At 51.2% G+C, this 15,214-nt stretch overlaps 1 protein-coding gene across 3 annotated transcripts in view; it reads left to right on the top strand.

Annotated features, from left to right (window-relative positions):
- Window positions 1–5,778: 5,778 nt before the first annotated feature.
- Window positions 5,779–15,214, top strand: part of PTCH1 (patched 1) — a 64,431-nt gene continuing 54,995 nt past the window's right edge. The window contains exons 1-2 of one of the 3 annotated variants that reach the window (XM_024252756.3): window positions 5,779–6,010; window positions 7,595–7,787. In XM_024252756.3, coding sequence (XP_024108524.3) covers window positions 5,810–6,010; window positions 7,595–7,787 — 394 coding nt within the window. In that variant the 5' untranslated portion in view covers window positions 5,779–5,809. Of the gene's footprint in view, window positions 6,011–7,006; window positions 7,251–7,594; window positions 7,788–8,128; window positions 8,401–15,214 lie in introns of those variants that run through there. The other 2 variants (XM_063714307.1, XM_063714306.1) reach the window with 2 other exon arrangements.

The following is a 15,214-nucleotide window of genomic DNA, read 5'->3' as shown; positions in this document are numbered from 1 at the left end:
GTGACATGCTTAGGAAGAGAATACCAATAGCTTTTGGCAATACATAAAGTCTAATTCCCCTTTCAAGCTAGTATTTAAACCTGGAGTAATCAATATGGAGATTTCTGGGACCTTCTCAGGACACTCCCCTCTGCCGCTTTCCCCACCCCCAGCTCACTGTAAACTCAAAAAATGCCAGTGCTCCCGGGTTTGTGCTGTAGACCCCTCATTTACTCCTTTGTTGAGTTAGGAGCAGCTTCCCATTAAAGGAGATCAGGGGTAATTAGCAGCATTATTTTGACAAGTTGGCTAGAGCTGTTCCCTTTCCTCCAGCCTGGGGAGGGGGTAAATAAGGGGAGGAAACAGAAGGTGGAAGGGAGTAGGGGAGGGGAGTCAAACCCAGTAGTTTTACATTTTGTAGCTGCTGAATCTCCCCCCACCAAGCCCCCGACTTCCCTGAAACCTTTTAGACTCATTTTCTACCATCACCTTTTAAGAATATACAAAAGCTGCCAATGAGAAAATAGTAAGGCATTCTTAGGGAGCCAAGAAAATGTGGTGGATGGTGGCACATTGGCTTGAGTTGAGTCGACTCAACTCATATTCAAGGTACCTGCTTGGAACTGCTGAAGCCCTGCCTTCACCATCACTCACATCCTGTATCCTGGGCTCCCCATGCAGTAAAAGAATATTGCATCAAATCCCCAGTTCCTCTCTCCATCCGACCCTCTCAACAAAAATACTGTAGGACTTAAAATCATGTTTGCAATTCCTTGTATTTCTGGAAGAGAGTATTAAACTCAGTAGACAAAATTATAAATGGCCCCAGGGTCAAATTACTGGAATACATTAACCCCTTTATTCATTTATACTCTGCAAAACTTAGCCAAATTACACTGGATTTTAAAGACTTATTTGGTACGATCTGAGAAACCAGTGAAAAGTTAAATCTCACTGTGGTTTTTCATAACTCCACCAAGTCTGGCTTCCACAATTGCTTACCATTGGAACATCCCAACACAAAGGGCAGATGTTTTATTTCATTGTCATCATTTGGATAATCTGATGTCATTTTTGAAATGTGTGTGGTGTGGCCATGGATATTTGTAGTATTGGAACAGAGAAGGGAGGAGATGTGAGGGACTCCGGAGAGCTTAAGGCATCTGCTTTGAAAACTACACACTCCAATGAGAAGTCTTGGATCATGACTGGGAGACCAAAATGACAATTTATGCATTGAGATGAACTTTACTTGGAAAGGGGAAATGGAACACTCAGCTGTTGCTTCATAGAGGTTGGCAACTCCTGCTGGCTGATAAGGCCCCAAGTTCTCACTTATTTTTATTTGGTAACTGTCACAAGGGGTGCCAGAGGCAGAAGGGCCATTTAAAGGGACTGTCTTCCCGGAGGACACCTTAGCAGGTCTGACTGCCCCAGTCAGCCTCATCTCAGATCTGTGGAATCCTTGTGGTTAGTTGAAGTTAACAAACCCGGTGTGGCACAGCAGTCCCCTGCACAGGGCATGCATATTAAAGCCGACAATGCTTACAAATGTAAATAAGGGCAGATTGATTAGGAACAACATTATCGCTGGGAATGTCGCACTCGCATGCATCAGCAATGAGGCAAATTGGGGGCAGCCTCAGCCCTGACCACCCAAGTCGAGCAGGCTTTTACACTGGCTCCTCTTCCCTTTCTTAAAACGTTACAGAAACAAGGCCAATTAGATCCTCAAAGTAATTCATCTCTGAGTATGAAAAAAGCAGACCACAGGGGAAGCGGCGGGTGGGGGGTGGGGAGATTAAGATAGCGCTCGTTAGAGCCGAGGCTCCGGAGTGCGTCCTGGAACCCACGGGTAGAATTTACAGGCCGGGACCATTGTCTGAGATGCTGAAAAGTTAACCCATCAAACAGTGGGCGAGGGGGCTCAGGGCACTGAAAGCTCCGGGGATCAATGTTCAAAACGTTTAGGAATTAAGTCAAACTAAAGGATATGGGCCTGAGTGGAAGAGGCTTTGCCATTGAAATGACGTGCATGTGGCAGCCGCCGGAACCAGAGGACATGCAGCCGCGTGCGGAGAGTAAGGCGGATCCATTACGGGCACACAGCTTACCATTTCCTTCCAGAATTCCTTCATCCAAGCAGCTATACTGAAATCCCTCTAGTAAAAGACTGAGACGAAACACTAATAGTTTTGGGCCAAAACGTGGTGGAGAAGTTTTGAAAAGACAAACATAGCAACGTGTCTTTGGCTACATGGTTCCTTGCCCTCCAGCAAGCTTGAAATATAAAAAGGCTGACATGCAAAACTAGGGGTACTACCCCCCTCCCCCAGTTTTTAAAAAGCAGTTTCCAGAAGCAAACACACAATGGTTCGACTTGAAAGTGTCTGCATAATCATTCAGTAAGAAAAGCTAGAATAGTAAACCTCTTTTCCTGTTTTGTGCTATTTATCAAACCTAATAAACATCAGGATCGTACTCAAAGATGAAACTGGCAATGTGTGGAGCTGTCTGCGCTCTTTATCAACTCAGTGTCATTTTCCTCGCACGCTGCCCGCCTGCCTTCCGAGTTTCCACAGCCCTTCCCTGAGGCACTCACAAAATCACGTGCTCCTTAAGCGGTCTGAGTTTTGAATTTCCGCGCTGGCCCGGTGCTCAGGTCCCCCTCCGGATCCCGCGAACGCCCCCAAACACCTCCACCCCGTCTCCCTCTCTTCCTCGGGACATCCCGCCCTGACCCCGGCACCGCATACGGTTTGCGGGTTAGAAGGTCGGGGGAAGGACCTCCCCCTGAAGCCGGGGAGGAGGAGAGGCTGGAGGGAAGGTGGCCAGGCTGGTGGGGGAGGAGGGATTGAGGGAGGAAGGAGAAGGCGCAGGCCGAGGGAAGGAAGCGGGGAGGGGAAACCGCCGGGGAGGAAGGAAGGGGGCGGGGAGAGCCGGCGGACGGGCCCCCTGCGGGAGCCGCGTGGACCGCCCCGGTGGCCGACGCGCCCCGCCGCAGCCCCTAGCGCGCCCGGGCAGCCAGCGCGGGGCCGCTGAATGGGCAGGGACTAGTGAGCGCGACCATTGGCCGGTCGCGGGGAGGCGGCGCAGGCATTGGGCAGCGTAAGGGGGCCGGTCCGCCTTCAGGAATGTACTACGGCGCGTCCGGCACGTCCGTCCGCGCCGGCTGGGCGCGCGCCTCGCCTGGACTCCCGGGAGGCCGCGCTGGAGGCCCGGCGCCCGCCCAGCGCTCCCGTCTACCTACCTGCTCTGCCCGGGCCGCGCGGGCGCGGGGAGTCCCGGAGCCGGGCACGCGCACGCGCGCACCCGGGCACACACGCGCGCGCGCACACAAGGCCTCCTGGCGCGAGGTCACGTGGCCACTGGAGCTCCGCCTTCTCCCTGCTCCTCCCCCTTTCCCTCCATCTGAGTTTCTTTCTTTCCTTTCCTTTCTTTCTTTTTTTTTCAATGAACATACACCGTGTGCATCTTAAAGCCACACCGCCCCATTTCACGACGTCACTAGGCTTCTCGGTACTGCGAGTCCCTCTGCAGTTCAACCCCGTTTAAAAAAAAAAAAAGAAAGTGAAGCAAATCAAGGGTTTGCGGCTCGGGCTCCTACCGCAGGGAGGAACGTAATAACTTGGAAACGTAAGAAAAACACATTCCACTTTCCGAAAACAAAAATTTTTTTTAAATAAAAAGCCTAGTTGTGTAGACGTGTCTGGCTCCAGGATCCACCTCAAAGGGTCGCGTGTTTTCCTCCTCCGCGGGAAGCGAATCCCCGGGATGTCTTGGTGACACTGGACGCGGTGTCGGGACGAATCCTCGCGATCCGCGCACAGTTTGTTTTGAATGAATCCAGCATCGGGGCATTTATAATCTCCTACGTCACACTATTATTAAATATAACATGCATACCGAGTTTTGTAAAAAAAAAAAACTGACTATATAAACATCTGGTTAATAAAAAGGGGGGTACAAATGAACCCAAAATAATCAGGAAAACTTTTTCAAGGAAACAATTCTGTTTCTCTGAGTTGTAAAAGATTCTGTTGTTTCTCTTTTACTTATGTCACATTCGAGATTCAAATAAAAACGCCTCTGCCTCTACAAGACTGCTTCGGTGTCTGGATTCCACGTTTGTAGAACACTGACTCCTTCAAACCAAGACTTTTTTTTTTTTTTAAGTTGGGGGGAGAAAGCGGCGGGGGGGCAGACGGATTTTAAGAAAGGGTGGCTTTTCCCAACGTCCTTGCTTTCCTCTTTAACTTTCCATTCTGTTTATCTTAATGCGAGGCGTTGTTCCCTGCAAGAGCCTAAGTCTTCCCTTTAGTTATAAAGGGAAAAGAAAAGAGAGGAGGAAAAAAAAATCTGGCACACACTGGCGCACTATCCAGCACGCTGTCATTATTGGTGCAGGCCTGGGAATGCGAGCCGGACCTCCCAGTATTTGCTGCAGCTTGAGGCCAAGGTGCCTCTGAAAGGCTTTTCTTTGAGGAATTTCATAAATTGTTTAAGCGCTTAAAAAAAATATTACATCCCCCCCCCCCGTGTCTACCGCGAGGCAAATGTTCGTGTGTGTGCGTGCGCGCGCGTGTGTGCGCGCAAAGGGCATCCCACAGAAAGAAGACACTGTTGAAAATAAAAGGAATAAGAGAGAAAGGAGGGGGAGCATTCCTTAATAGAAGTATTGCATGCGAGAAGGTTGGCGCTCTCAGAGGCTGCCCCGAAGCTGGGGATGCACACACTGGGTTGCCTACCTGGGTGGTCTCTCTACTTTGGTGAGCTGTTGCTAAGCAGCTAATAATAGTCATGTTTGCTGAGTAATTTCTGCCCTCCGCGAGCCAATCGCGTCGCAGAAACCCAAGCCATCTGACAGCCCCGGGGGCGGGAGCTGCAGCCTTTTTCTCTTTCGCTCGCTCTCTCCCCCTCCACCCCCTCCCCTCCTCCTCTTCTTTCTCCAAATGGAGAGAGTTCTTTTTTTTCTTCTTCCATCTCATCTATTGAATCAAGGAGCTGCTGCGGCCGCTGCCCGCTGCACACACACAGAGCGGAGTCCCCAGGTCCCGGGAGCGAGAGAGGCGCGCTGCACGGGGACAGAATGGTCCAGCGGGTTGCCGAGGAGCACAAGAAAGCAGAGTCCGGGACCGAGCAGCCACCGCGAACCCAGCAGCCAGAGCCCGAGCAGCCCGAGCAGCAGCTCCTGGAGCCGCCACCGCCAGCAGCAGCCACCGCGGGAGCAGCGGCAGCTGCGGCTGCCCGGGCCCGGCAGCGCTGAGATCCGCCGGGCACCCTCGGACCCCGCGGCGGCGGCGGCGGCTCTGCGCTTGCCCTCCGCGGCCGCTCGGGCGACCTGGGAGGCGCCGAGAGAGCCAGCGCGGCCGGCGGGAGCAGCGGGGATTCGCTGGCTCTTTCTGCAGTGAAGGGGTCGCGGCGCGGGGCGGGGGGCGGGTAGGGGGAGTTGGGGACCGCAAGGAGTGCCGCGGAAGCGCCCGAAGGACAGGCTCGCTCGGCGCGCCGGCTCTCGCCCTCCCGCGAACTGGATGTGGGCAGCGGCGGCCGCAGAGACCTCGGGACCCCCGCGCAATGTGGCAATGGAAGGCGCAGGGTCTGACTCCCCGGCAGCGGCCGCGGCCGCAGCGGCAGCAGCGCCCGCCGTGTGAGCAGCAGCAGCGGCTGGTCTGTCAACCGGAGCCCGAGCCCGAGCAACCTGCGGCCAGCAGCGTCCTCGCGAGCCGAGCGCCCAGGCGCGCCAGGAGCCCGCAGCAGCGGCAGCAGCGCGCCGGGCCGCCCGGGAAGCCTCCGTCCCCGCGGCGGCGGCGGCGGCGGCGGCGGCGGCAACATGGCCTCGGCTGGTAACGCCGCCGAGCCCCAGGACCGCGGCGGCGGCGGCAGCGGCTGTATCGGTGCCCCGGGCCGGCCGGCTGGAGGCGGGAGGCGCAGACGGACGGGGGGGCTGCGCCGTGCTGCCGCGCCGGACCGGGACTATCTGCACCGGCCCAGCTACTGCGACGCCGCCTTCGCTCTGGAGCAGATTTCCAAGGTGCATTTCAGACTCTCTCCTCCCACTTTCTCTTCCCTCCTCTAACTCTTTGGGATCGCCCCCGCCACACACAAACACACACACTCACTCTCCCTCTCTCTCTCTCTCTCACACACACACACACACACACACTCACACCTCTCCAGGAAAAGCAGCAGACAAGTGGGGATTGAAAAATTCAAACCCTCCCTCTGGTCCTGGGAGGAAAGGGCTGTCTGAGGTCCGCAGGGGGTGGAGGTGTGTGTGTGCGTGTGTGTGTGTGCGTGTGTATACACACGCCCTCCCCGGCGTGCCTTTTCCGGAACACTGGAAAGCCGTCCACGGCGGACCACCTCAAGGGCGGCCGCGGCACTGCCCTGCCCCGTGCCCCCTGCCCTGGAACTCCTTCCTCCTGCGCCCCTGCCCCTATTTGCAGCCTAAACCCCTGTAATACTGCCACATTTCTTAACATCTTGGAGGGGGAGGCGGAGTGGAGAGAGGCGGAGAGAGGAAGGGGGGGAGGGAGCCGAAATAAAGGTGGTTTCCTTTTTTGGCAGCCGGTTTTGCTTTTGTTGAGCATGAAATCTCTGCTCCCTTAAAAAATTATTCTCGGAAAAAGATATTCCCCCCGTTTTCCAGGTTTTGAGCCGCTTCTCCTTAGGACCTGGTCGGGGGAGGGAAAGTTGTAAACAAATTGCCACCTTAAATTCGCGGTGCGAGTCTGCGGAGCGGCCGGGTTCATTGTGTTTACGAGGCTCGCTGAAATGTGTGGAATCCAGGGAAGGCGAGCACCCAGACGGGGGCCCGCCGGGGCCGCGGCCAGCGCCGGGGAAACGCCGCGCCGGGGAGCAGCCTGCACCGGCCTGAGCCCTTCCCTGTGCACTCGACTGTTTTTTACGTTTAACCAGAAAGGAAGGGAGAGGAGGGAAAGATCCATGTGGCTGCCCTCTTCCGATCACAAATTTTGTCGTAAGTTGCAGATGGCTGCCCCACTTCCTAATTCAGCTCACACAGCCTCTCCCAACGCTATGGAAATGCGTCGGGAGTGAACTCCGGCGGCCGCGCTCACCACGTGGATCCCCACTTACTACCATTCTCGGCGGGGGTCCAGTTGGGGGAACCCGCAATATGTTGTTCCAAAGAGCGCTCGCCCCTAGCGCCCGTCCCCGAGGGTGATGGACAGAGAAGGACTGGTTTGCTGGCTCCTGAACCTTGGGCTCCATCGCTGGGATTATGCAGCCCCTCCCTTCTCAGCTCTGGGGTGAATATTGTCTGTGTCGAGTGGTTTCTCTCCTCTCTACCTCGGCTTCCTCTTCTGTATTTGCAGCCCCAGTGCCCAAAGTCGCTCAGGGATCCCGCGGGTGGGGGCGCCCTGATGTCCCCGAGGTGCAGCTCCCACGCTGAGGCCCGGCTTTGATTTATGACCGAGCCCCCCCATGACGCTCAGATCCACCGGGGCTGCAGCCTCGAGGGCGAGTCCGTGTGCCGCGGCCACCCGCGCCCCCACGGCTGTCGGGGGCTCACCGGGCGGGTGCGCGCAAGCGGGCGTGGGCGCGCGGGCCGCGACTCCCCGGCGCTCACTCCTCCCTTCTGCTTCGTCCCCAGGGGAAGGCTACTGGCCGGAAAGCGCCGCTGTGGCTGAGAGCGAAGTTTCAGAGACTCTTATTTAAACTGGGTTGTTACATTCAAAAAAACTGCGGCAAGTTCTTGGTTGTGGGCCTCCTCATATTTGGGGCCTTCGCGGTGGGATTAAAGGCAGCGAACCTCGAGACCAACGTGGAGGAGCTGTGGGTGGAAGGTAAGAGCGCCCGCCGCGGCGCCGGCGCCCCCGGCCCGGTCCCTCCTCGCGATTGATAGAGATATTCACCAGCGCACACCTAGAGCCTGGCTGCGGCCGGCGAAACCCCCTGCCCGCACCCGGGGGATTGTTTATTGTTTGGGGCGCCTGGCCGGGAGCCAGGCCCGCACGACAAAGGCTGCGCTGTAATCTACTCGGGGCGCTGCGCCGGCCGAGGTGTGGTGGGAGAGACCGGCGGGGGCGGGCCGGGGGCGCGGGGCCCCTCCGGGACGGACCACTCTGCGCGCCGGGGGCCCCGGGCCCGCCGCCGCTGCCGCTGTCCGCCTGGGCCGCGCCCCGAGACGCGCCCCGGGGCTGGCCTCTCCCGGCTCGGCTCCGCGGCCCGGCTTCCTTCTCTCCCCCACCCCCACCCACCGCGTCCAAAGAGAAAGGAGTCGGGGGGAGCCAGAGGCCACCCCTCCGGCTGGCTGGAGTGTGCGCGCCCCCGGCGGCCGCTGCCGGCGCGCTGGGGAGGGCCGGGGGCGGACGCAGCGCGGGCCTGCGGAGGCGGCGGCGTGTGTGGTCCTGTTTTTGGACAGCTTTCAACTCTGAGGGAAAAAACATTTGTCTCAAGGTACAAAAAAAGCGGGGTGGGGGTGGAAGGAGTGGAAAAAAAATAGTAAGGCACAGACTGGAACGCATGTTTGCAAAGTAGATTAATGTTTCCTCGCGGGTTGGGGGCTTTTTACATGGAATTATTCTGGGGGAATGCTGCATTTTGCAGGCAAAGAAAAGAAATGTTTTAACGCGGGGTTGAAGGGACCTCTCAGAGGGGTTCTGCCAGTCTTTTATCCACGTTCCTCAGTTTTGGGGTTCTTGAGACCTTAGCAAAGCAGTTGCAGATTTAAAATAGATATGTATTTTTTCGAAGACAAACATTTTTACATTATTTTGGTGACACAGGTTTCAATTTTTTTCCCCCGCTGGTTTCTTATTTATCTTTTTGGCAAGTTCCAAATTCTGCTATTTGGAAACATTTTAACCCTAAACACCACTTTGGGCATCCCTTACCTTACAAGTGAGTGGTAGGGGAGGGTGGAGGTGACTAGGTAGATAATTCAAACCAAAATACCTGGAGCATTCCTCCGGACAGCATGTGGAAGGTGAAGAGTTATGCGCATAATCGCTTCAGTGATCCCTTTCAGGATGCTGTTGGAGACGAACCTTGAAGAATATTTCCTTAATCTCTCCTTGTTTGTGAAGATTCAGCTTGCAGAGTTTTGCAAGCCTGTGGTGGAGTTGGAGTATTTAGTTGAGAAGTGACAATTAAAATAATAGTCTACATAATTAAGACAAAACGTTCCTGCCTTAAGTAGTTTGGTAATTAATACAAAAGCGTTCTTTGGATTGAATCCATGGAGTAATTTACCTCAGTTCAGCGATTCAGTATCACTGGTAGATAAAAGAAGAGTTTTATCGAGCAGCTATTATGCTCCTAGCAACAAGTTTCCTGAGCACCTATGATGTCCCTAGCACTGTGTTAAGCACCATAAGAGACTCAAGTGTGTGCGACAGTGCACAATTTAAAACTCTTAGAATTCGATGCATTTGGACTACATTTGGGTTCACAGTTGAAATGGGCTGTGAAAGTTACAAGAGAGTGGTAGGGGGTGGGGGGAGAGAACTGGAGACGGTGGGGGAAGGAGGGCATTTTAGGCATGGGCCTGACACCAGCAGGGGCCCCAGCTGAGGAGTTTGGAAGTGATGTGATTGGCTAGACTGTAGGGGCGCTGCCGTAGATTCTAGGACAGAATAGGGCATGAGCACAGGGAGGGCCAGCTCATCCACCACTTGATCCAACCTGTATTTGTTGCCATCGGATGAGGATGACAAAATGTGATTTTGTGGTGTTCTTAGCAAGAGTTTTCAGTGGACCTTTGACATGTTGAAGGAGATAGAATGTGATTTATTTTCTTAACATTGCTTATTTCTGGAAATAACTTGCTTTCTGCGTAACACGACCCATTTCAAGTCCTGGAAGGAGATGCAGTGTGCTTCCTAGCAGTTTTATGGGAGCTGCGCGTTGTGTAGTGAGAGGGAGTAAAGTTTTTCTTTTTCAATGGACTGGATGAGGACACTTCTGAGGGGCACACTCACTTTACTTACTTTTGGCAGTTTCAGCATGGCTCACTGGTCTTGGGCCAAATGTTATTTACTCAGTACTAATACTATCACTTGTTGAGCAACTGCCATGTACCAGGCATTTGTTATATATTATCACATGCCTTATGACTCAATAAAATAGCTATTATTATCTTTATTTTGTTTTTATAACATGATAGTGGATGTAATGTCTTTATGATGAGGATTGTCCCATTTTACAGATGGGAAACTATGGGTTGTCTGTGTGTCTCCAGGTCTACTTTGCCTACTAATGACATAAGTCACTTGTTCTCCTGTTGCCCTGTCCTTGATCTCTCATTCATTCATTCATTCATTCATTCATTCATTCTGTGCTAGATTCTCCCCCTAGAGAAGAAGCGACAGTTTCATAAATGCAGATAAACCCAACTAAAGAGGTGACTATACAACAGTAGCCATATAGATTTAATTTCATTTCAAAGCAGAAGTGATTGTGTAGAGATCTTGTTTGTGACACAGTGAGCTGAGTGTTCACATCAGCAGTAAGTAGTGTGAGCATTTGCATTCAGGAGTAAGAATTCCCTGCTGTTCTATACCTCAGTGGACGTCCGTGAATTGAAGTGAGTAATAGCTCCACATTTAAGTTCATTTTGTGCATCAGTCTCATAGATAAATTCCTCATCGCTATCAGCAAAGAAATCTGTTAGATGCTGCTTTCTTGGTAGGTTGTTCTTAAGGTTCTAGGCATGAATTTTTATATGAACTGGGCATCAACAGAGTGCTTGCTACACAAATAAACGAAATGGATAGAGGTAGCATATTGCCCTAGTTAGAAAACAACAGAAGAGAGGAAAGTATGAGATTTTAAGGGGAGAGGGATGCTGAGGGATAGTTTGGAAGAAGCTCTTTCTCCTGCGATTTAAAATCACAGGAGCGTGTATGTGTATGCACATTGTCTTATTCCGCGTATCCCCCATCTGCCAAAGGGATGTTAATGTTATCTTTTTAATACAGCCAGCAAATTAAAGGGATCCACTCGAAAGGCTGTATCTTCAAATTGACTTTCATGCTTTGTTTAACATGCTGGGGAAATGTGGCTTTATAAAGAGTTGGCTTTATAAAGAGGGCAGAATACATCAGCCACAATGTGCAGACTAATATATGCTAGATGAGGAAGAGTCTGTGTGTGTGTGCATGCGCGTGTGTGTGCATGTGTAGGAATTGGCGATAAGAATTATTGTATTCTGTTGTTAAAATGTCCATATAATGATTGCCTTTTAATAAACTGTCAATTACATGTTAAGATACCAGCTTGAGTTTTATGGTTATAGTGTTTGCTAATCAAAATTGTCAAATCAGTTTCACATATGCGCGGAGTAATGAGGTTTGATAGAGAATATGTTGACTGATGTAGTGGACATCTGCTATTGCAGAAACACATGACCATGGCAGCAAGGTGGGGAAGAAACTAATTGTCATTGTATAAAAATAGAAGGGTTCATTCTGCACATGTTCTCGGTACCTACTCTGCACCACCATTGCAGAAAGCTCTCCAGAGAGATTTTGGTGAAAAGCCACAGTCTCTGCCCTCAGGAGAACTCCATCCACACATTCAGCAGGTACATGGACTGGTGTGTGGGTAGTTAACATGAAGGACAGCAGTGCCAAGATGGCAGGAAAATCGGGGACGTCTTCCAAGATGGCCTCAAGGGTGGAGGCCTGAGCCAGGCACAGGGGCTGGAGGGGAGAGGGTAGGGGGCATTCCAGGCAGAAGGAACAGCATGGGCAAAGGCTCAGAGAACAGGAATGTGGCCTCCTGGAGGGCAGCCTCCCTTTGTGGGTCGTTGAGATTGGGTGGGAGCCTGGAAGCTGGGCTGGACCCTCAGGGCCATTTCACAGAAGTCTCCCTGCTTGGCTGGGGGCTGTCAGCTCTTCTGCTAGCCATCCCTGTCTCATGAGTGTGCTCACGTGTTAGCCTCTAGTGTTTTCCCTGGAGCCACGAATGCTTCACCTGGATCTCGCCCTTTTGGGCACAGACTGGTGTTATTTTTAATCTTGCCTGTTTCTTTGTTGGTATTTCCTTTTTGATAAGCAGTTTTAACCCATCTCCCTCAGTATCTATTTCTTTTCATATCAGCCCCCTCACTCCAGCCCTCTCTCAAAACAAGTTTCTTGTCAAGCTTCTCCAGCGGTAGAACATTCATTTATCTCTTTGAGCTTTTTGTTTTTTCTAAAAGCTTGCCCAGCTCCTGGCCTCCTTTTCTGCAGAGGGCAGCAGCCTTGAAATGAATCCATATTGCTTTGGTGTTTGGATGTTAAACATTGCTGCAGGCCAGTGTCAAGGGAGGAGGAGGCAAGTTGTGACTTTGACTTTTTTTTTTTTTAAGAAAAATAGAAGAAATTGTTTTTTAAAATACATGCTTGGTATGTGTAAGTGCTTTCAAGTTTGTACCTTGCTAGTGTTAATGCTTTCAGTGTTCTTGAACTCGGGCAATCAGTTGTAGGAGATAACTGAGTTTCACCATTCCTTCAATTTGGAGCAAGGTCCCTCAACCTCAGGACTATTGACATTGGGGCTGGCTCATCCTCTGTTGTCGGGGGCTGTTCTGTGCACTATAAGATGTTTAGCAGCATCCTGGTCTCTACCTACTAGATGCCAGTAGCACCCTCCCAGTTGTGACAACCAAAATGTTTCCAGTCATTGCCAGATGTCACTGGGGGAGAGGGTGTCCCAAATCATCACAGTTGAGACCCACTGGTTTAGATGATAAAAAGATTTTGATTGGAAGACTCATGCTGTGCAGATGGAAGACGTTTATTATGATGGAGTTGTGGCTACAATGCATTGCAGAGATGCAAGAGTATTAATCTTCTTTAAGATAACTCCCGCATCCCATTCCTGTATTTACAGACCCAGATAACTATTTTTCTTAGAATGACATTAAATGTCAAAGAAAAACACCGTGATGGGTCGAACGAGGAAAGAGGCCATGGAAGAAAGAAATAATTTATATTTGGGTACCTTTTGGTGGGGGATATCTAAATTTGCAGAAAGACTGGTTGCACCTCAACCCCAGTAGCCTAAAGGTTTTTAGCATGGTTGACTTTCTGAAAAGCTTTAATAGAAGACACCACTGCCTTTGTGCATATTGAAATAACAGCTCCTTCAGAAGCCCGGCTAGTGTGTGAACTCCTTGGTGGTCTCATTCTCCTCCAGATGTTTCTGTCACAAACCACTCCCCCTTGTCCCCCCAGGAGCCCTTGTGGAACAGAACCAAGGGACAGCAAGGGACCAGTCCCAGCCAGAAGGGCAGAATGGACTCTGCTGTCACTGCCCTTCCACAGTGAGCACCTGGTTTCTTTTCTCCGGGGCTGCCATTCTGGGGGCATTTCACAAGGGACAGGAAGAAAAATGCAGCTCCTTTCTGCTCCCTGGACCCCCATACGTGGTTTAGAAGGGAGAATATGTTTATAGGTATTTATTAGTTTCTACTACTGGGTATGCACATTTAGGTGGAAGCAGTTGTGATATTTCTTTCATATTTGGAGAAAAACGATTGGAAATGAGAAGCCAGCAATGATTGTTTAAAAAAGAACAAATAGCCCTCACTCAGGTGTCTTCTACACAGGGCAGTTGACGCTGCGAATCCTCCCTATCTCTTTGCTGTCTGCCATTCTTGACCCTTCAACAAGTTGAAAGGACAGGTTGGGTAATGGGGTGTTTCAGATACATAGGATGCCGCTTGGAGGTTCCAGAAGATGACAGCTTCCAGATGTATGAACAGCCTGATCTGTGTGTTTAGATTATGCGCCACAGCTGATGCCAAGATTAATGCTGGCTGGACAAGCCATGGGAGATTTGTCTGGTTTCCACAGTGCCATGTTTATGTTTCATTTGAGTTTCTCCTTCAAAGCTGACCTGCCTGTGACCCTGGGCTCTGTCCATTCGGGGCAAGCTGAAACTCGTCTGCCCTGCTCTCCTGCTTGTATTGGGGTAGGGGAGAGTCACAATTGGGCAGAGAAAGGGGGCGCTCTGGTGGCCGCCTCCCGCCTCACCATGCCAGCTATCTGCCCAGATTTAGCCCCTGATGAGTGTTCAGTTCTCCTCGGGGATGTGTTTCACTGTAAAAGGTTTTTTGGCTTTTAAAACAAATATGGAAATATTATAAAATAACTGTAAAGGGGACCAGATTTAATAGAAGCCACTTTGCATAAATGTAGTATTTTAACTTCTGGCACTCTTTTGACACTATTTAGGGGGAGAAAAAGTTGAGGGAATTTCAGTTATGTCAGATACCCCCACATAATAACCATAGCTGTGTCATCCTATTATAATACCATTAATGTTTGCTGTGCTCCTCGCTGGCTCTCAGAACCTCTGCTGCCTCCTCCCCCTCTCCCCTCTCCCCTTCCCTCCTGCCCCTTCTCCCGCCCACCCACTCTAACCTGCCCACGTCATTTCCTTCCAAGTGGATCTCTGCAGTTACTAGTGTGAACTCTGAAATGGTAGTAAGTCTGGCTAATCACAAACTAAGAGGAGGGAATGAGAACATTTATTATTTCAAGCCAGCTGTGGGAGATACTAGATACAGAGCTACCATTTGCATCCTTGGCATTCTTATTTTGGTTAGGGTTGGTTCCAAGACCACACTCTTTGATGGGCTCTTGGCAGAAGATATGATTCCCCTGTTGTAGAATCATGACTTTTTTTAATGGACTGCTGAGGCAACTTTAAAATCCATTGACAAGTTTCTTCAACCCATACCACACCGCCAGAGAGAGTGGGAGATAAGTCTTGGTCCCCTGTGCTTACCGTGGCACATGTACAGTGGAAGAACTGGGTTCCCTAGCATTTCTGAGACAGTGAGTGGAGCACAAACCATGGCTTTCCCTCCCAGGTGCCCCACTTCAGGTTTTCCTTGCTTAGAACTCCCACCAAAGCCAGTGGGCACATGGAGCTTGGCTAGATTGAAGACGATGGAATTCCTTATCCAGATTTTGACCGACTCTGAAGCTTTAGGTGGTCCATCCTCACGAGAAGACTTGGTTGACATCCAGAGAGCAGAGGGCCTTGCTGGTGAGGGCACTTCTGCCTGCAGGAGGAGGAAGCTCTGCGGGATTCTCTCAGTGGGAACATTCCTTGAATACACAGATATAATCAGGGTCATCAAAATATAAACACTTCTGTTACTTTCTCTTCTAATCTTCGAATTTGGGTGCTTATGATAATACTTACTGGATTTTTTTTTCTCTTTAAATTGGATTTAGGGGGCTTTTTTTCCTTTACACTGTAATGTCTAATGCCT

This window comes from Pongo abelii, chromosome 13 (assembly GCF_028885655.2).
Source record: "Pongo abelii isolate AG06213 chromosome 13, NHGRI_mPonAbe1-v2.0_pri, whole genome shotgun sequence".
In the NCBI taxonomy this organism is placed as follows: domain Eukaryota; kingdom Metazoa; phylum Chordata; class Mammalia; order Primates; family Hominidae; genus Pongo; species Pongo abelii.
The sequence above is the reverse complement of the archived record's forward strand: the minus strand, read 5'-3'. Positions and strand labels throughout refer to the sequence as shown.